The following is a 20,493-nucleotide window of genomic DNA, read 5'->3' as shown; positions in this document are numbered from 1 at the left end:
AACGCAATAGCTCCTCATTGGAGTTGTATAGATTAAAAGTTAATCTCTACTGAGCCCACAAAATACTATTAAGCACATTAGGGATCAATAAACATGCTGTTGTAATTAACAATTGCTCACGCTGAAATCTATGCCCCTGGCATTCCATTAAATTTGCTCAAAGAGGTCCTCAGAAGGATTCTTTTGACGAAATTCAGTGTTTTCAGCTTATTTATGTAATTGAAGCTCCTTCTTAGGCAGAGAGGAAGTAGAACAGGAGAAGTTTTCATGTACATACTTTATCAAGCCATCCTCCATGTAAATATCAGCATAAAAGGACTGGTCATCGTTGACGATTCTTCCTCCCTTGATTAGAAGACGGTCACTCTGGAAAAGAAGGACAACAGGAGTCACTGTCATAGTACCTAGGGGAAGGATGTGTCCAAGGTGTTCCCAACTCATTCTTTTAGACATCTCGCAAGAACACAATTGGTAAATGACCTCTGAATGCTTAGTGCGTTACACATTTGAATGTGATACATTTGTTGGTATCCAGTTCTAATTCAGATTATTCCAGTGTTTCACCCCCTGCATCTGAAAGGTGTCACATAATATATACACATATATATCATGTGTATTACCTATATTGTCATAATGAAGCACTCAGTTCATGTTATATAATAATTCTGTTAGATTACAAAGTTGTAAAGTGTAAGAAAACCACTGTTGGGAAAAAGACAAAAATTTTATTGTGCTTATTTAACTTGGAAAGAGGATAAATTAGGTATAATTTAGATTTGCTTCATTTCATTCAGTATTTCTCTCAGTCTCTTAATCTATTTTACTATTTCTGTTTTAATATACATGATACATAGTACTGAGTTTCATAAGGACATTTTTCATATGATGTACTTTGACTATGAATGAATGCACTCTGTTTTTGCTTTAATCATTAGAATAATAAATTGTTTAAAACAATTACAACTTAAGTGAAATTTAAGAGTGATCCAATGTTGAACAATGAAAATATGCTCTATGGATGGTCACAAAATACACATATATATTTTGTACACCAGATGAACACTAAACCAGTCAGTACTGCAGATTATAGACTGAATGAATGCATATGAAGTGCGAGCTTATGAATGAAGATGGACTACAGGCTGTGAGCTGTGCCTTTGTTGAGCTATGGACAAGGAAAGTGTTTCCAAAGACTGGTTGAGTAGAGCTGCAGCATGGATGGAAGCTACCTTGGTTGGAGTTGGTGAAGAGTTCAGTTTATAGACTTCAACTTTATCCATCCACCCATCCATCCTCCCATCCATCCACCCATCCATCCATCTGTCCATTTAGCCCCATTTGTTCAACAAATAATTACTTACTATTACATATGTGAGGAAAGTGAAGCTGTATAACAGACTCAGGAGGTTCCTGCCTCCATGAAACAGAAGTGGGGAGTTTAGTAATAAAGAACTGATCAATTACAATGTAGAACTGGATTCAGTTGTCATAGGACCCAGGGAAGTGTGGCTAGTTTAGGCAGAAATTATGAAAGGTCTCGTAAGGAGAAAGGAATCTACATGAGATGGCAATGTAGATGCTTTGTAGAATGGACGTGTATCAAGGTCTTGAGGTTAAAATAAAAGGTTTCTTGAAAAACCGGAAAGTCAATCTACAAAAACTTTGTGTTCAAGGAGCCCAATGGAAAGAGCTCACACTGGGACTGCCAAGAGTTTAAGTTTTAGCGAAAATACATGGAGACACATGGAAAGATTACAAGAAGAGGCAGGAGGACAATGTGGAAAATGCAGTTCTATGTCTCAGTGTTCAAAGATGATGTTCTTCTTGACTCCAGCGCTTAAAGTGGTTCTCAACCTTCCTAATGCTGTGACTCTCTAACACAGTTCCTAATGTTGTAGTGACCCCAACCATAAATTATTTTCATTGCTACTTCAACGGTGAGCTTGCTACTGTTATGAATTGTAATGCAAATACATGACATGCATATGGTCCTAGATAACCATTATAAAAGTGTTCTTTGACTCCTAAAGGGGTCACAACCCACAGGTTGAGAACTATTAGCTTAGGATATGGATCAGGGTCAAGGTCAGAAAGGTTTCCCAGTCAGAACCATTTAACTCTTGCTCTGAAGTTCACTCTCTGTCCCCTGTTGGAGAATACAGCTTTCAAAGAGAAGGGAGGTTCAGAGAAGGAAGTCACATTGACAGATGACTTCCAGACTCAGTCATGAAAGTTATGATCAAGGCTATAAAATGACAGATGGCACTTGGGCCCCACGTGGGATAAAGAAAATTACCTCTTAACTTCTGCTGCCAATTATTGCATGAGAATAAGAAGTTTCATCATATCTTATCACCAGGGGAGCAGATTTTTTTTTAAGATACCAATTACTGAAGTACTTAGAAGAACTCTCCATATGAAACAAAGCAGCAGCATGGGGGTCAAATAAGAAGCCCCACTATGCATGGTCTATAAGCGCCTCCTGTTTTGGGTTTGCCAACATGTCTACCCACTTCTGATTCTGCATTGTCTCGTGTTTAGATTAGTGCTAAAACTATAAACAAGGAATTCTTGTTAAACATTGGGATCGAATGCCCTTGAAATAGGATCTCGCTGCCTTCTTGCGAATTCACCTGGCATCTAAAAACCCCCTTCTTTGCCAAGCCTCTTGTCGGGAGGGTTCTCCCGGCTAATGCCCTTGTCCAACTCTCCTGCAGATTTTACCTACTTCTACTTTAATCAGTTGGGCATTATTCTAATGCTCTACAGAGGCAGATGTATTCTCTCCCGGCTAGACTGTTAGTGGTTCATCTTGTGAACATGTACCTTTTGATCTTTTAACCTTCATTAAAGGACTGTTGTATTTTGATCAAAAAATAAAAAAAGAAGGAAAGAAAGAGAGAGAGAAAGAGATAGGCGAGGGGTTGTATTTTGTCAATGTAGCAGAAAGGCATATGACTCAGAAATTATATGACTTGACTGTAGCAGTTAACTTCAAAGAGAGAAAAACTGGGCCAGGTGTGGTGCTTTCAATGCTAGCAATTGGGAGGCAGGGCAGGTAGATCTCTGTGAGTTCAAGGCCAGCCTGGTCTACATAACAGCTTCCAGGACAGCCAGAGCTACATAGTGAAACTGTCTCAAAATAAATAAAATCAATTTTTAAAAGAAAAACAAAACAAACAAAAAAAAATCAAGAAGGCTCTTGTTGTTTACTGCTTTAACAATACTGCAAGATTATGAATTCGCTCTAGGTCTGTGCTTCCAAACTAGAGTATGCATGAGAAAGTACCCATTCCTAGTCACTGACCTGTCTACAAAAATCTACATTTTGTGATTTCCACACAGGGCTCTAACACAACCACTAGCCAGCCTACAGCAAAGGCACAGAGCATTTCCAGGAATAAATGCCCAGTTCTGTGTGTCTGTGAGGGTAACATTTCCCAGAGGAACGTCCTGAAGAAGAAATCATGGTAAATGTACAACTTCATTACCGCTGCTCAGTGCTCTTCTTTATCATTTCAGCAAAAAGCTGAACTGGTGTTTGGAGAGGGGCTGTGTTCTACCTGAACTAAATTGGAAACGGGAATCACCTGAAAATCCTAAGCCCTGGACTCCTGGTTTGGTAAATAATTCACTATCCTTGGCAAGCACCAAACATCAGCAAAGGGACAGCTGCTCTATGGACGGCCTTCCTTGATGTTAACACAAGGACAGCAGGAGGGGATCCAAGGAAAATCAACATCACTGAGAGCACATCACCGGACACTCTTCAAATGGTCATTAGATAAACCCTTTCTGGATTAATGATGAGGAACTAAAGAGAGTTCAAAAACAAATAAAAGAGCTGGTGTAAGTTTCAGGGGTGGGGAGCAGGACCCTGATACATGGGTTATCAGTGTTGTTCTTGTTTATTATTATTACTTGTCTTCATTATGCAGAGCAGAAATACAAAAAGTTGAACTCACAGGTCACAAACGTACACGTTCCCTGGGGACTCTTCAGCTTGTTCTCCATTTCACCCATAAAAACCCACTTGACTTGTTTTATTCCCATGTACAAGGGCTACATTATAAAGGGAAGCCTAGGCAAACGATTTAACACTAAGAATTTGAAAGGCAGCTATTGAGATGGATACGAAGGGACACAGGAGCTATAAAGAATGAAACTACTGGCCACTCTTGAATCAGGTAAAACCAATCATCTTTGCATGCACAAAACAATGTTTTTAAGAACTCATGGTCCATGCTCAAAGATACACGTGTGATGCGATGAAAAAACAGAAAAACAAACAAAATCAACATCTGTGATAGTTATCTTCAACAAAGCGTATATGAGTTGTGGGTTGTTATTTAAGCATCAAGAGTCTTGTAAAGAATGCTAATCTTTATCACACAATGATGAATATGAAGAATTCAGATATTTCCAGAGTTTTCTGAAATAATCTGGAAGGTACTTGTGGTGGACTGAAAAAACGGTCTCCTATAGACTCAGCTATTTGAACACTTGGTTCCAGTTGGTGGTGCTGTCTGGGGACATGGTACAGCCTTGCTAGAGGAAGCATGTCACTGGTGGTGGGCTTTCAGAGTTTATAGCCTTGTCCTATTTCCATTTTGTTTTCCCCTGCTTTGTTTTTTTTGCTCTTGAAGATTTGATCTCTCTGCTTCTTGATCTGCTGCCTGCTGCCATGCCTCCTCCACCATGTGGACTCTCCCTCTGGAACTGTAAGCCTAAAAAAAATCTCCCTTCCATAAGTTGCCTTTGGCCATGGGAGTTTAGTACAGCAACAGAAAAGTCACTATTTTCCTGTCTACACTCAAGCGGAGTCTGAAGTCACCAGCTGGATTGGCTATTGGGGATCCTGTTTAGCCACCATGACTAAGTACCTCAATGTCCTGCAGGCCGGTGTGGTTCGGGTGTCCTGCTCCAGGTCAACTTGGATCCAGTTGTATTCCTACTAGTACTACTACTGTGAGAATTCCATGGAACACTTCCATAGGTATGTGACTGTGGGTTGGGATTTACCCTCTCAGAGTCTCCAAGGTTTTCTGTTTATTTATTTTGGTTTTTCCAATAGCACAGAGTAGACAAACAATACCTATTTCACCTCCTCTAACTGTCTCTAACTGTTGTCAGAATGGAGAATTAACAGAAGAGAGGGCAACCCAGTACATTTCAAAACACATCTGATCTCAGTCCTATTATATATATATATATATATATATATATATATATATATATATATATATATAGTTAATTCTTCTAAGAGCCTTTTGGGGTAGCATGTGTTCAAGACAGATTCAAGTTCCTATTTCCTAAGTAGGAGCTACACACAGGAGTGATTTACTCCAAGCAATAGTGTAAAGCAGATATAGGTATAAGCAAATCGAGGGCTCCCCTTTTGGCTCTACGCTGATTCTTTACTCCAGGCTACTGTAACAAAGTTATTCACATCTCATGACCAGGGGCTCTCTGTGCCAGGACTCTCTTCTTGGATACTGAATCTGACTGTTGCAGAGTTTAAACCGCCAGCCAGTTCTCTACGGTAGGTAACTTTAGGAATCCATTAACTTTCTGCCTCTGCTTATAAACCAGTGCATTAGACCTGCCCCGTATGGCCCAAAAGTGTTAATGCAGCTTATCAAAAGAATTGACTTATTACCTCAGGTAGCAAGGGCTTTTAAAGCATGGCAAAACTTTTTTCTTCCTTAGGATATAATTATGATTAGAGAAACTAAAAATCTTAAGTGTGAAGGAAATTGAAAATGAGAAAAGACAGAGGTTGGGAGGGAAATGAAGGAGAAAAAGAAGATAAAACAAACCTTTAAAGATGCTAAGGACAGGAATGAGTGGATCGATTGATGATTCAAATCAGGGTAGAGAAAGAAAACGTAAAATCTGGAGTTGTTTGGCATTTTAGCTTTCTCCTCTAGTCTTTAACATAAAGAATGTCACTTGGCTCCTCTGCCTGAGGCAATGAAGACAGAGCCAGGTGAAGCCAGAGTCTTCCACAGACTTCTTTCCAGTCACTGGGTCAGCCAGAGAACAGTACTTAACTCCTGTGTGTGTGTGATATTCTCAGGCACCCCAGCTGCTTGGGATGAATGCTGCAGTCCCAGGAAGAGGAAAGGAACACATAAAAAGGACAGAGCATTTTCCAACATCAAGTCTCTTGTGACCTGGACTCAAATCACAGACACTGGTCTGTCATGGAGATTTCACTATCCTTTTATGATGCAGATGAAGGCACAGGTGGTTATTTTAGATAAATTCCCATTTGGGCAATTAGATCTCCCTAAAACCACTCTGACTCTTAAGAATAGATCAGCATGGGTAAACTGAATGGATACAATCTTGTTGATATTCTTTCCCAAAGCATATAATTCAAAACAAAGGAAACCCGGCTCTCTAAGTTAGCCCTGTTGACTCATGGGGGTGGGAGTGGGGTAGGAGTGTGTGGGGAGGGGTGGGTGTGGGTGGAGGTGGATTCAGGGAAAGGTAGCAGTGAGGCTCTAAGCATTGAGAGTCTTGGGCCTGCCTCTGAGTGACTACAGTTCCTTGAGAAAGGCTTTCCTCTCCCTGGAGTTGAACAAGGTGTTTGATCTCCCTGGGTTTCAGGACTCTGTGTGTATAAGAAGGAAAATACTGTCATTTTCTTAGGGTTCTGATAAGGATTTGGGGGTACAGAGATGACGCACAAAAGTCTGCTTGAACACTTAATTCTCAGTGCATGGGAACAATTATTATTCTTATTATCATTCATACCTCAAAGTTCCTGTCATAAACAAGAGTTGAACAAGCATTTTGTTCAAAACATAACAGACCTTTCCATAAAGGGGATTTCAGAGTCGCTAGACCACAGCCTGCTGCCGGCCACTGTTCTCTGTTCCTACCAAGGTCAGCTAAGTCTTCCCCTTCTAATCCCATCCTCACTGGGAAGTCCCCAAGGCCCTCCCAGGTGTTCTTCCTCTGTAAATAAGCCTTCAGGAGAAGATAGAAATCCAGTCGCTTCCAGCAGGAACTGAGAGTGAGGGCAAGGCTAAAAACCTGCCCCACAGACTGGGTAGTGGTGACGCATGCCAACACTTGAGAGACAAAGGCAGGATGATCTCTGTGAGACCGAGGCCAATCTGGTCTACAAGAGCTAGTTCCGGGACAGGCCCCGAAGCTACAGAGAAACCGTGTGTCAAGAAACCAAAAAAGCAAAGCAAAGTAAAGCAAAGCAAAGCAAACAAACAAAAGACCCTGTCCCACGAAAAAGTCTCTTTACCAGCACATAGATCCTTCTCAAGGGCCCTGGGTGATATTCATGACTATGAGACGGAGAGCAAAATCTCCAAATGAAGAGGGGCTCTCAGGATCAATGCAGGCTCCAGGAAACAGGGCAGTTTGACAGGGTAACACATTCCAGACTCCCTGAGCTGGAGCTGACAGACTCTCAAGCCCACATTCTTCCTTCTGTCATCCAAACACACAAAGGACCCCAGAGGTCTGCTGGATGGAAATGAGAAACTCCATTGAAAATGCAGCCCGGGAGGCAGAATACACAATATATGGGAAGCACTGTTTCATTACCAGTAGTCCTGGGTTTGGCCCTGCGCGGATGAAAACAGGAGAAGGAAATGGGTGAAGAGGCAGGAGCTAGCAGCAGTGTGAACCAGGGCCTGGTGGCTGCTCAGCCGTGGGGACTAGATCATCAAAGGCAGGCGTGTGCATTCTTCTCTCACCAGCGTTCCACATTAGCCATGTTAAAGACGCAAGTTATCAAAGGCCTCGATGAGTTATGCAGGTTATCAAAGGCTCCGTCCTGGGTTACAGTGCATAGGGGAATGAGCTATAGATGGCTCTTTAATCCCAGCTCCCTGATAACAGTCAGTCTTCAACAGGAGTCTAGACATGGGTAAGCTCAAGTGGATGCTCAGGCAGCGTAAAGAAACACGGAGGAAGAGGAAGATATGAGCCCAGAACAGGAGGGAGCAGGAAAGATTCCTATTCTTTTAGGTCAGCCGGATAGTCAAGGTCAGACTAGCCATATGCTCACCTGCTTCATGACACTTGACATATTCCTGTCCAAGCTATGCTTTATCTTCTTAATGTCATCCTGAAATAAAGCCTTTAAAACGAAAGCACTGATTACTACAGTAAGTTCAAAGCCCTTCAGAGTTAGCCTAGGGGCACACGCAATGAAAACTACACCACCTGTAACCTGCTACCTTGACCAAAGTTAAAAAGATGACCTCACTGGACGGTTTCACTTCAAAGATTGTTAAGTGTTAAAAAGAGACTAGTACCAGACCAAGACCTTACCCCTGGTCTAAAAAGGACTTGATGGAAGAACAAGAATTCCAACCCTGGAGTTGGCAACATGGCCCCATTGGTAAAAAGCAATTGCCACCAAGCCTGAAATCCTAAATTCAATCCATGTGGAGGATCAAGGACAGACTCCCTAAAATTGTCCTCTGACCTCCATATTCCCACCGAGAACATACCACCCAACACACACATACATGAAGAAATAAATGTATTTATTTTTATTTTTATTTATTTATTTAGTTTTTTTTTTTGAGACAGGGTTTCTCTACATAACCCTACCTGTCCTTGAACACACTACATAGGCCAGGCTGGTCTTGAAGCCACAGAATTCTGCCTGTCTCGGAATCCTAAATTCTGAGATTAAAGAGCTGCACTGCCCAGCAATAAATGTGCGTGTGTGTGTGTGTGTGTATGTGTGTGTGGAGAGAGAGAGAGAGAGAGAGAGAGAGAGAGAGAAAGAGAGAGAGAGACTATTGCTGCATTGAGACACAGACCAACCTAGCACGAACCAAAATGGATGGATAGAATATGTGTTAACATGGGCCAACAAGACAGCAAGATCAGGACCAAACATAGAATGTCAGGAACTTCTCAGATGTTAGGCAGTTCCTTAGAGACAAAAGATTATTGGGAGTAACCTTAGAGTCAGAAAGTTGAGGGGAGTGGGTAGGGACCAGAATAGAGAATAAGTAAAATTTATCAGTAAATAAGGCATTGCAAGTCAGAGAGAAAGATGAAACATGGCGTATAGCTCTGTGAGGTATTTAATTGGGGGAAATTGGTAAACTTGCTCTCTGGACAGACATAAGCACTAACCGCCCTTTACAGAACTGCACAGAAGTCAGGGAGCTGAAAAGCAAGGACTGCCTTCGCGTCCTGCCCACTAGGTCTAGGTGTGGTTTCAGCCAAGGGATTTAGTCTGTCCCTGAGTTCAGACTGTTGGCTTTCAAAGCACAGTCTTACCTAGAGAGCACAGATACGATGCTTACCTCATGGGCAACCATGAGGACCAATGGCATCAGGGAGAGTTGGGCACAGACCGTCTGTAAGCGGAAGTTTGACAGGGACAAGTAGGACAGCAGTGACTGTGCTGTGACTTCTACTGTCTCACTTTTAATATGTAGATGCCAGTCTAAGCTGTGCTGGCCACGTTACTGTCCACTGGAACCAAGCTGGGGCCTTAATTAGACTGGCCTGCGGGACTTTTTCTTTCTTTTTTTTTCCCCTTTGATTGGTGATTGGTGCAGAAGGGTTCAGCTCACAGTTGGTGGTGACTGGCGATCCTGGAGGTATAAGAAAGACTGATAAACTTGAGCCTCTAGGGAGAGCAAGTTGTTAGCATCCAGGCACACCTTGGCCCTGCCCCTTGGGAGCCTGGCAGTACCCTGACTGTATCCAGGTGCAAAGGTGCCTTTAAGAAACAAGTCCCGCCTACTCCCAGTCTCTTCTCACTGCTCTTCTGAAGAGGCAAGAAGGTCTCTGCCTTGCCCTCCCTCCCTCCCTCCCTTCCTCCATCCCTCCCTCCCTTCCTCCCTCCCTCCCGCCCTTTCTCTCTCTGGCCCCTCCCCTTTAGAATAAACTCATTCAAGCTCTATCTGCATGGTATATTTGTCTCCTGCCTACCTGAGGCCTCTAGCTTTCACCCACCAAGGTCTCTCTCCTGCCCTTTTACAACATCTGTGACATACATACTTCAGCATGGATGTAGAAGTCAGAGAAGAACTTTTGGGAGTTGGTCCTTTCCTTCCATCATGAGTTCTGGAGATCAAACTCCAATCATCTACATGCCAGCAAGCACCTTTATCCCTTGAGCCACTCTCTGGTTCAAAATTATGTTTCATTTTGGTGCTAAACCTATGTTAAAAAGCAGGTTAAATGTGCACTTTGAGTTAAAAAAATATCTGAAACAACTCCACTGTAAATAGATGGACAAAATAGAATATAATGCTTGTCAAAAATGCACAAAATGTTAAATGCAAATATGTATATTAGTCCAGATTTAGGGTGTGTCTTCAGACCTCGGAAGATCCAGATTTTTGAAGATTTTCCTACCTCAAATAATCTACCTGGATTTAGAGTAAGTCTTTCTACCTCAGATAATCCAATCAAGAAAACTCCTTACAGGTGTGCCTAGCTGCTGGGGTTTGAGTTAGTCCCAGATGTAATCAAATAACAAGCCTTAGCCAACATAATATGTTTATGGTGTTTTTGTGTGGACAGGAGAAAGATCTGGAAGTGTAAACATCAGATTGCACACATGGTAATGGCAGTAGAATGGGTTGCGGAAGGCAATATGGGAAATTCTAAAAACTCTCTACTCATAACTACTTACATCATTTAGCTGCAGAATGTACAAGGCATTGTATAACTTATTGAATAAACTATATAGGGAAAATTACAAAATGGATGCAGATCGAAGCGATTGTTATGGTCTGATGCAACACCAAGAACATGAATTTAAAAATGCGTAATATATTGTTGAGGAAAGTCTAACCCCTAAAGAGCTGAAACAAAGGGGAGTGATATACAAAAGTTCACCACAGTTCAGAACAGGATTCCAGGGAAGACTCATTAACAAAAGAGGAAGGGAGAAAAAGTAACAAAATGATGAGATGCAAGACTAAGTAACAATTTTGAGTCAACTGGTCAACCAAATAGACACGTAGCAGAAATGGGGACCTTGGATTTAGGAAGATGATATTAATGGAGGAACTTGAGTTAACAGCACACTAGAAATCCCTAAGTCCATAGAAAGATGATTAAAGGCTATCGAACAAGGAATCATCAGGAATCAAGAATCATAGATTTGTGGCTCCAGCACATGAGGTCTTCTCTCTGCTGCTCCCCCTATTGCCTTTCAGAGATGTGAAAGTCAGCCAAAATGTAATTTCCAGAAGCGAAATGCAGGCTCGGACTTGGGAATATGTGAGCGGCACCTTCAAATGACAGGCAATTGCGCCCAGCAATTAGCAGAGGCCACAGGGATCCTTTTCCAAGTCTGAGATTATATTTTCAAAATTGGTCAGGGCTTCCTGGGTATTGTGGCTAAAAGCACACAACCACTGACTTATGCAACTCCCTAAAACTGTCCCATGGTGGACAAGTTTTATATTAGGCACAACTTACACTGTCCCAGCTCCCACTAAGGAGAAGTTCCTGGAAGAAAGGGTGCTGGAGTAAAGCATCCTTTCAAGACCAGAGACAGAGACAGGCTCAAGCTGCAACTTGACCAAACTTGATTGTTCTGAACAGGAGATCAAAGAAGAGCCCCTTGTCCTCTTTGCAGTCCAAGAACCCAAGTGATGGGTCTGAGCCAGGGCAATCTGACAGAGGAAGGAAGAAGGGCCTTACAGAAAATGATTGTTGCTCCCAAAAGACTTCTGTGAATCTAAATTCTGGATGCAGAAGACAACCAACAAATAACAAATATTGGTTCCTTTAAAAACAAGAACCCACATCTCAGGATGAAAATTATCAATTTTGTTGTCTACATGCCTCCCCTTTCCTCTGTTCTCAAAAATGTTTGACTTTTTGCCTCTCCCACAGCTTTTTTTTTTTTTTTTTTTTTTTTAAATAAAGTTTGGTTCAGCCCTGTCTTAACTATTTTATAGTAAGGACCACAGCATAATTCTCATAAAGGAGCTTAGGGTGGGAAGCCAGGCCATGTTTCCTCCAGTCCTTTGTTACACAAAACGGATTATGGTCACGAGTAATTCTCTTGGTCACAGTCTTCCAGCTGGCTGAAAAACCTATATACCCACAGCCCTGCTTTCACTACCAAGGGGCCTATTAAAGCAGCAGCTATTTTGACTCACCAACCCCAAGCTCCCTCAAGTTATATAGACAGAGAAAATTACAAAGGCCTTGAGAACAAGAAAGGTCTGGACTGAAATGAACTCTTGAAGAGGAGATACAAATGAGGCCCCACTTAACAATCAGAAGTTGTAGCAAAGCTTTCCCTATCTTCAACCAATTTCTCAGGTTTTAGGAACAAGTAGCAGTTTCTAGAATTCATTCAAAACTGCCCCCCATTGTCCAAGAACATGTTAACATAAGACAATCGAACTTTACCCTTACTCTTAAAGCCATGAAGCTGTGCTCCCTTCTTCCAGGTCAATCCTTAGCATTCTATGTTCCTACAACCTGGGAGAACAACCTTTTGGAATTGTTCTGTTCATTTGTGACATAGAAATGTTTCAGATTCAAGTTAACAGTGGCCAAAGTTCTAATGCCCAGCAAAGGACAAAAGATAGACACTGTGAACTATATTAAATTGTGCCTAAAAATATAGCCAAGTATTTCAGACACATATCTGTCAGCACTCCCCCAACCCCCAGTCCTCCTAAGTCTTCCTCTTTTCTTCCTTATCTCATTCCCAAGGATAGCCCAAATGAGGCCTTGTTTAGACAGCAGGGAACCACACAGATATGGCCCCTTTATCCCTGAGAAGATAGTCAAGTGGCCTTTTCTCATTGCTATTAATTTTTACATTAGTAATAGATATCCATGGCATTTTCATACAGATATGTCAGTGTGCTTTGTTCTAATTTACCCCTCCCCCCACAACTCTACCTGTGCTCCTTGGCTTCCTTTATCTTTTTCCCTTCTTCAAATAGTCTCCCATTCTATCTTCATATTCAATCCTGTTTCCTTGCTGCCCTCAAACCAATTAACCTGGGAGAGCACATTAGTTCAAAGCCAAGGTACAGTGTGATGTTTTATTCACTCATGCATCTATTCCTTTGTTTGATGTTTAAGTTGTCCTGTTTAAAGGTACAGTGGTACAATAGTAAACAACATCAACAAAAAAATCGGCCACTATGGTGACTAAAAGGGGAAAGAACAAAGAACTATGCTGTGGGAGCTCCTTTGGCCAACAACCTTTAAGATACTAGCCCACTTGGGTGTGGTCTCTTATAATATAAATGCAGCTGTAAAGCATGTGCTTGCTCTCTTGATTCTGGCTCTCACTTCTGGCTGCTAGACTTTGTTCCTGTTCCCGGTTAGTGGAGAGGACTGTGATCTAGGACAGTGATCTGTGAGTCTCCCCTAAATAAATAACCCTTTGTTGTACATAATTCTTAACTAGTGTGGGATTATTTTGTAATTTCCATCATCATCTGGCACCTGAATGTGGGGACCAATCCACACTTTTTGGGATCAGTCCATGAGCCACGTGGTGCATTGGGCACGGACTCTCCTGTCTGTGAATCTAGCTGCCCCTCAGAGGCAACAAGCTACTGTTCAGTGCTCCCCAGCTAGCGACCCACATGCTGCCTTTCTGTGCACTACACACCAGCCCTCACACTGCTGCCTGTGATCTCTGTGGTGCACATAGTCTGCAACTTGCACTGACAGAAAACGTTGGGTTTTCTCTTTATCCTGGGCCCCAACTCTCAGAATCATTTGATTGCCTTAATAACTGTTCTTAATTTGGTAAATAAAGTGTATTTTTTTGGTACCTAAGTAAGTAACACATGTTGGTCACTGCTACTAGCATCTTTCTGCCACGTGGCTGCTGGCCAATAACAATGATTACAGCACTCGAATTCATTATAATTGCCTTATGATAGGTAAGATCTGAAAAACTACAAAAAGTTACTGATAACATCCAGGAGTTCAATAATTATTTTGTTATACTATGGAAGGTATTCTGTAAGGCTTATACAATCTTTCTTCTTCATCCCTTTATTTAATTCTAGGAATTAGTTTTGTTTTCAATATTATCTCACTAAAAATGGCTCAGTACTATGGAGAGGAATAGCGTCAATTTGACAAAATTATCTGAAAGAATTTGTGCTATTTAATTTAATTATCAGAATTTGTTGACAAGTTATGGATAAGATATCTCTCCAGGAAGGTAATATGCACACAGTCAAAATTATGTTCAAAGATGAGACATTATCTTTACTGGACAAGTTTTATACATTGGACTCCTCAGTGAGAGCATTAGAACAGAACACTGGACAGGAGATTCAGATTTTTAAAAAGTAATAAAGATATTTGAAAAGATTGAAGAATTTATTGAAATTGATGAGCAGGGACAGAAGAGATACAAGAACAGGATTTAGTCTCTCCAGTACATGCAAGACAATGGGATGACTTACACAGAGTTTCAACTGCATATTTGGTAATTTCCTCAGAAAGAACATCTGGCACAAAGTACCCTAAGGTAGTCAACAAATATACATGGGAACCAATATGTATGAGCAATCTAAATGAAATAAAACTAGCAATCATTTCTTATGTGGGCTTTAAGCAATAAGGCTACCACACACAATTGGCTTCAATTAATCTCAGCGGTAATAGAAAATGGGCTTCAGCTGCTTTGGAAGTGTTATTGGAGAAGAGAGGCAAACATTTTAGAGCAACAGGGGATCAAATTCTTTGTGAATTCTCTGATCCTCAGTAATAGGCTCACTATGACAAACACATCTTGTCCCTATGTAGCACAGCAGCTTTAAATGCTTGGGACAGGATTTCTGAACCAAGAAGGTGGATTGATTCATATACTAGGGTTAAACAGGGCCATAGATAACACTTTACTGGCTTCTTACAACGATTAAGGCTGTACAAGTAGGAGTGATAGACCCTGAAGCTAGACATGTACTAATTGAATCCATGGATTTTGAAAATGCCAACTTAGAATAGAAGAAGATTCTTGAGACTTTAAAGGTCATATCAGCACCCATAGATGAATGGAACTTGCATGCAATGAATGTTGAAACATTTGACTATAGTACTGAGGCATGGGTAGAAGTGATTTCCAATGGTATGAGAAGACACCAAAATGCCAAGTGTCTTCATTGTGGTAGAACAGGACATCTAAGAAGTGACTGTAGGCAAGGAATTCCTAGGAATAATGTCTCCTCTAGGAATGGCAAGAATAGAAGGACCCAGCCTTCTGGTATATATAGGAGGTGTGACAAAGGCCAATATTGAACTAAAGAATGTAAGTTGACAAGAGACAGACAAGGCGACTCGATACCACCAGGAAACTCCTTGGGGGCCTCTAGCCAGCCCCAATGTTAAACAAGGTCCAGTAATTCCCAGTCACAATGGAGAACATGTCTCACCAGAAAAATTAAACAATCCAGTAACTAGTGTAAAAAAACCATACTGTTCTGGATGATGGAATAGACATGGAGGATAAATAAAAAACTCCAAAAGGAAATAGGAAACATATATTTTGGCAGACTTCTATAAATGATTAAAGACCAAAGCTGAGAGTGCGTATAAATGACATTGTAATTGAGGGTTATTAGACACAGGTGCAGACATGAGTATCATTACTCCAAAATCTTGGCATCCAGAGTGGCCTTTTCAAGAGGCAGATATTCAATTCCTAGGAATTGGAACCCTATCTCAAGTAAAACAAAGCATGAGGTGGGTTGAATGCATCGGACCAGAAGGACAGAAAGATAGGCTGAGGCCATGTGTAGGTAATGACCTATTGCAGCAATGGAATACCCAGGTTAACATTCTTTCAGTCCCCAAAACTCATGCTTCTGGGAAGGACATTATAAGATATTATAAACAAAGGTCACCAGCCATTCAGGCTGTATAATAACACAAAGAAATTAACAAACCTTCAGAGGTACTAACGGCCTTGCTTTTAAAATGGTTAACTGAGAAACCCATATGGGTTAAACAATTGCCTTTAACCGAAGATAAACTGCAGGCTTGAACAGCTAGTACAGGAGCAATTAGATGCTCACCATATGGAAGAATCAACCAGTTCTTGGAATTCTTCTGAATTTGTTGTTAAAAAAAAATTCTGGAAAATGGAGAATGGTGACAGATCTAAGAGCTGTCAACAAAGTTATTCAACCTATGGGCCCTCTACAGTCTGTAATTCCTCTGTCTTCTCTATTGCCAAAAGGATGACCTCTTATAGTTATTGATTTAAAGGATTGTTTCTTCACTATATCTTTACAAGTAAAGGAATGAGAAAAAATTGCTTTCACAGTACCTACTTATAATAATTCTCAGCCTACTAGGAAGTGCCAGTGGACTATCCTCCCACAGGAATTGCTCAGTAGTCCTACCCTTTGCCAATACTTTGTAAATCAGCCATTGGAAATAATATGCACACAATTTGTAAGTCTATAATTTACCCATTACATGGATGACATTTGTTATTTGACTCAAATGCAGATACTTTAGAAAGAATGCTTGAAGAAGTAAAAAAAAGTTTTGCCTAAATAGGGATTACAAATTGCTCCTAATAATACAAAGAGGAGATTCTGTCAATTACCTAGGTTACAAAATAGGTTTACAGAAAATTAGAACACAAAAGGCACAAATTAGGAAAGACTGATTGCAGGCTCTTAATGACTTTCAAGGACTGTTAAGAGACATTTCCAGTCTATGACCAGCTGTTGGAATAACACCTGATCTAATAGTTTATTTAAACAAAACCTTAAATGGTGACAAAGACTTAAATAGTCCTAAGGAATTAACACCTGAGGCAGAAAAAGAATTGATGGTCATTGAAGAGAAATTATAGGAGGCATGTGTAGTTATAGTGAATCCAAATCTTAAATGTATTCTAGTCATATTGCCTTCCAGAATTTCCCCTACAGGAATTTTAAGGCAGAATGGGTCTTTTTACCACATAAACCAAGTAAAAATCTAAAAACTTATATAGAAAAAGTTCCTGAATTAATTATTAAATGAAGTTTGTGACTTTGTCAACTAGCAGGTATAGACCTCACAGAGATTATAGGTTTTTTTTTTTCTGCTGGTGAAATTTAAAAAATTATGGGAAGACAATGAACCATGGCAAAGAGCTTGTGCTATTTTTTTTTTTGGAAAAGTGACAGAATTAACCTTATAAAGAAAACTACTTGGATTCTTACTCGAATTGTACATGATGCACCTATCAATAACTGGAGTTCATACATTGCATACTGATGCAAATAAATCAGGAAAGGCAGGTTACAAATCAGGAGAATTCAGTAATATCAAACAAAGCCATTTTAATTCTGTCCAAAAGGCAGAATTATATGCTATTCTCATGGTACTAAGGGATTTTAAGGAACCCCTCAATATAGTTACTGATTCATAATATAGAGGAAGAGTTGTCTTGCATATTAATACTGCTGAATTTATACCAGATAAAAAAGAATTGACTTCATTATTCATTCAGGTTCAAGATATTGTAAGGAATAGGCTTTATCCCATATATATATGTATATACATCAGATACAGGTCTGCCAGTTCCTCTTGCACAAGGTAATGCAGAAATTGATCGATAATTAATTGAAAGTGTGCTGAAGGCACAAAGTTTGTCCTTATGGTTAGGGACACTATTTAGGGGTTAATTATTACTCATATAGGGTTGGGGATTAGGGTGGAAATTATGTAAGCCCAGAGATCTCAAAACAAAGAGGGAAAACTGAGTGGGACAATAGGTAAATTAATGTGAACTTACTCACATTAGTAATAATAATAATAATAATAATAGTGAGTAATATAATGAATATTTGTAAGCTATATTCATGAACAATTTATATTGGTATAGATTTTTGTATATTGATACAAGTTCAAATTATATTTATCATATTGAATATGGTCCTATTTCTGTTTACAATATTTTTACACCTATACTAAGTTATTTTGTCAGATTGCATGCATGTATGTTTCTACCTCTGTTTAAGACATTTTGTATATTGATACAATTTTAAGATATATTTATCATATTAAATTATATATTTCTACCTCTGATCAAGATATTTATACATTGTTACATTTTGAGTTTATTGTCCTCCTTTACTGAACAGTTGTTTAAAGATTGTTTAATATTCTGATATAAAGTCTTAATCTTTAAATTGTATAGGTATTAAGTATTATAGGTCAATAGTCATTTATGTTTGTATACTTTTAGTCAGACTAATTAGGTTCTTTCGATACACAGAAATTGTATTCTGCATAGATAGGTAATCTTCAACCACTTCAAAGATCTGTAGAACATGGCATTTAAACAATTTAGGATTCTGTTGATGTGAGACACAATTGCTCCTAGCAGCACCAATCATTCCCAAGATAGTGTTGAGCACCAAAGACACTCTATTTGGAGTTTGTTTTCTTCTTGGCACAACTGGCCTTTGGGCAAGGAACTGCCCATGCCTTGACCACTGACAAAGTGCACAATGTTCAGACTGAACAAGCAGGATACAAAACAACACCAAAAAACAAAAACAAAACAAAACCCTGCCAGACCTTGCCAAGACAGAGTAAGATGGTTCTGAAAATGTTCCTGCCACTGAAAATGGACTGTCAGTTACTTGAGGCCTTAGTCAAAGTTGGTTGCTTCAACATTGCAAATGAGACTTTGGGTGATTACTCAGGAAGACAGTTGTCTCTGTCATCTACTGAACAATTTGGAAGCTGGTTGATTGCACTTTCTGCCTACTCAAGTAATATTATCTCCCTTCTCAGACCTTCAATGGGATTGAAGATTAGATAGTCTCAGTTACTGTCCTCTTATGATCTAGCCAAGCCATTTCTAATAACAAGATTTAGATTCCTTAGGATAGAATGTTTATTGTATCATTAGGATATGTTCCTTGCTTAATATTATTTATGCTAGTTGTAATTCTAACTTTATACTTTATATCTGTTTTTAGTGTACATAATTTTGTATTGGGTTTGGAACTCTCTTATTTAAACAAAACTGAGAGGTGAGGTGGGAGCTCCTTTGGCCAATAGCCTTTAAGATACCAGCCCACTTGGGTGTAGTCTCTTATACTATAAATGCAGCTGTAAAGCATGCCCTTGCTCTCTTGCTTCTGGCTGCTAGACTCTGTTCCTGTTGCCAGTTAGTGCAGAGGACTGTTATCTAGGACAGTGATCTGTGAGTCTCCCCTAAATAAATAACCATTTATCATACATGATTTTGAACTAGTGTGAGATTATTTTGTAACTTTCGTCATCAGGACTAGATGGAAGATATAATCTCAGCAGAGATTAGGGACATTGAGAAAGAAGACCAGAGACAGCGGAGGTGAGAGTGTAGGTATTGCAGGATATTTGATCACACTATAATACCCCAAGACTGTGTTAATAAAGTTAACCTTGAAACAGGAAGTGGAGCCAGCAACTAGATGACCAGAATTAGCCACAGAGAAGCCAAGAATATGGATAGAGAAGATTTACAGGAAGGTGTAGAGAAGGACTTAGAGATATCGAGGTCTCTTCAATATAGGAAATGTGGAGAGAAAGTCAACTAGTCACTCCCCTGCCCCTTCTTTGATCTATCAGGTTTTCACCCCAATATCTGACTCCTGAGTCTTTACTGATAATAGAATAATTTAGATAAACACAGCATGCAGGACTATCTTTGATTAAGTTTTCCAACGTATGAGAAGCTGTCTTGATCCTACTGCATGTACTGGCTTTGTGGGAGCCTAGGCAGTTTGGATTCTCACCTTACTAGACCTGGAAAGAGGTGAGAGGTCCTTGGACTTCCCAAAGGGCAGGGAACCCTGACTGCTCTTTGGGCTGATGAGGGAGGGGGACTTGACTGGGGGAGGGGGAGGGAAATGGGAGGTGGTGGCGGGGAGGAGGCAGAAATCTTTAATAAATAAATAAAAAAAGAAACCTCTGAATAATGGAGTATTAGAAAAGAATCCCATGTTCACAACAAAAAATATTGACACTGTAAGCTAGAGACAAGCATGTGACTAAGTACAAGCTGGATGGGAGGCCAAGCCCAAGTCACCAGAAGGCAGTGGCAGCAGTAAGCACATGCAGCCTCAGGAACCAGGGCCTTAGCTTTATTTGTGGTATTACAGAGGACATTTCAAGACAGTCGTTTGGCCTGGTCTATATTTAGGGGCACTGTGACTACTCATGGAGAATAATTTTTGGGATGACCACAATGGAGCACTGAATGGAATTCTTACAGTAAAGTTGATGGATCGGCTTGAATTCTGGTGGCGCCAATGATGAACAGCAGTGAGGAGTGTCTGAGTTAAAGATTTTACTGCAAAGGTCAAGCCAACAGGTAGGTCAGGCAAACCTAGCATAGACAGGCAAGCATCTTCAGACTCACAGGAGGGAGTGCTGCATGTCTTTTTTCTACTCTTTTCTGGTTTTGCATTGGTGGCATATTGATCATCTTACTACTTTAATAAAAGTAAAATAAATCTTAAAATTAATTGAAAGATTCTAAATTAT

General features: G+C 40.2%; 1 protein-coding gene across 2 annotated transcripts in view; it reads right to left on the bottom strand.

Moving 5' to 3' along the window:
* Dpysl3 (dihydropyrimidinase like 3) overlaps window positions 1-20,493 on the bottom strand; it is a 112,328-nt gene that overhangs the window by 35,711 nt on the left and 56,124 nt on the right. For both annotated transcript variants that reach the window (XM_057789058.1, XM_057789059.1), the window contains exon 2: window positions 278-366. In XM_057789058.1, coding sequence (XP_057645041.1) covers window positions 278-366 — 89 coding nt within the window. The remainder of the gene's footprint in view (window positions 1-277; window positions 367-20,493) is intronic.

The sequence above is a fragment of the Chionomys nivalis genome, chromosome 14, assembly GCF_950005125.1.
Source record: "Chionomys nivalis chromosome 14, mChiNiv1.1, whole genome shotgun sequence".
In the NCBI taxonomy this organism is placed as follows: domain Eukaryota; kingdom Metazoa; phylum Chordata; class Mammalia; order Rodentia; family Cricetidae; genus Chionomys; species Chionomys nivalis.
Note: the sequence above shows the minus strand (reverse complement) of the source record. Positions and strands in the feature narration are given on the sequence as shown.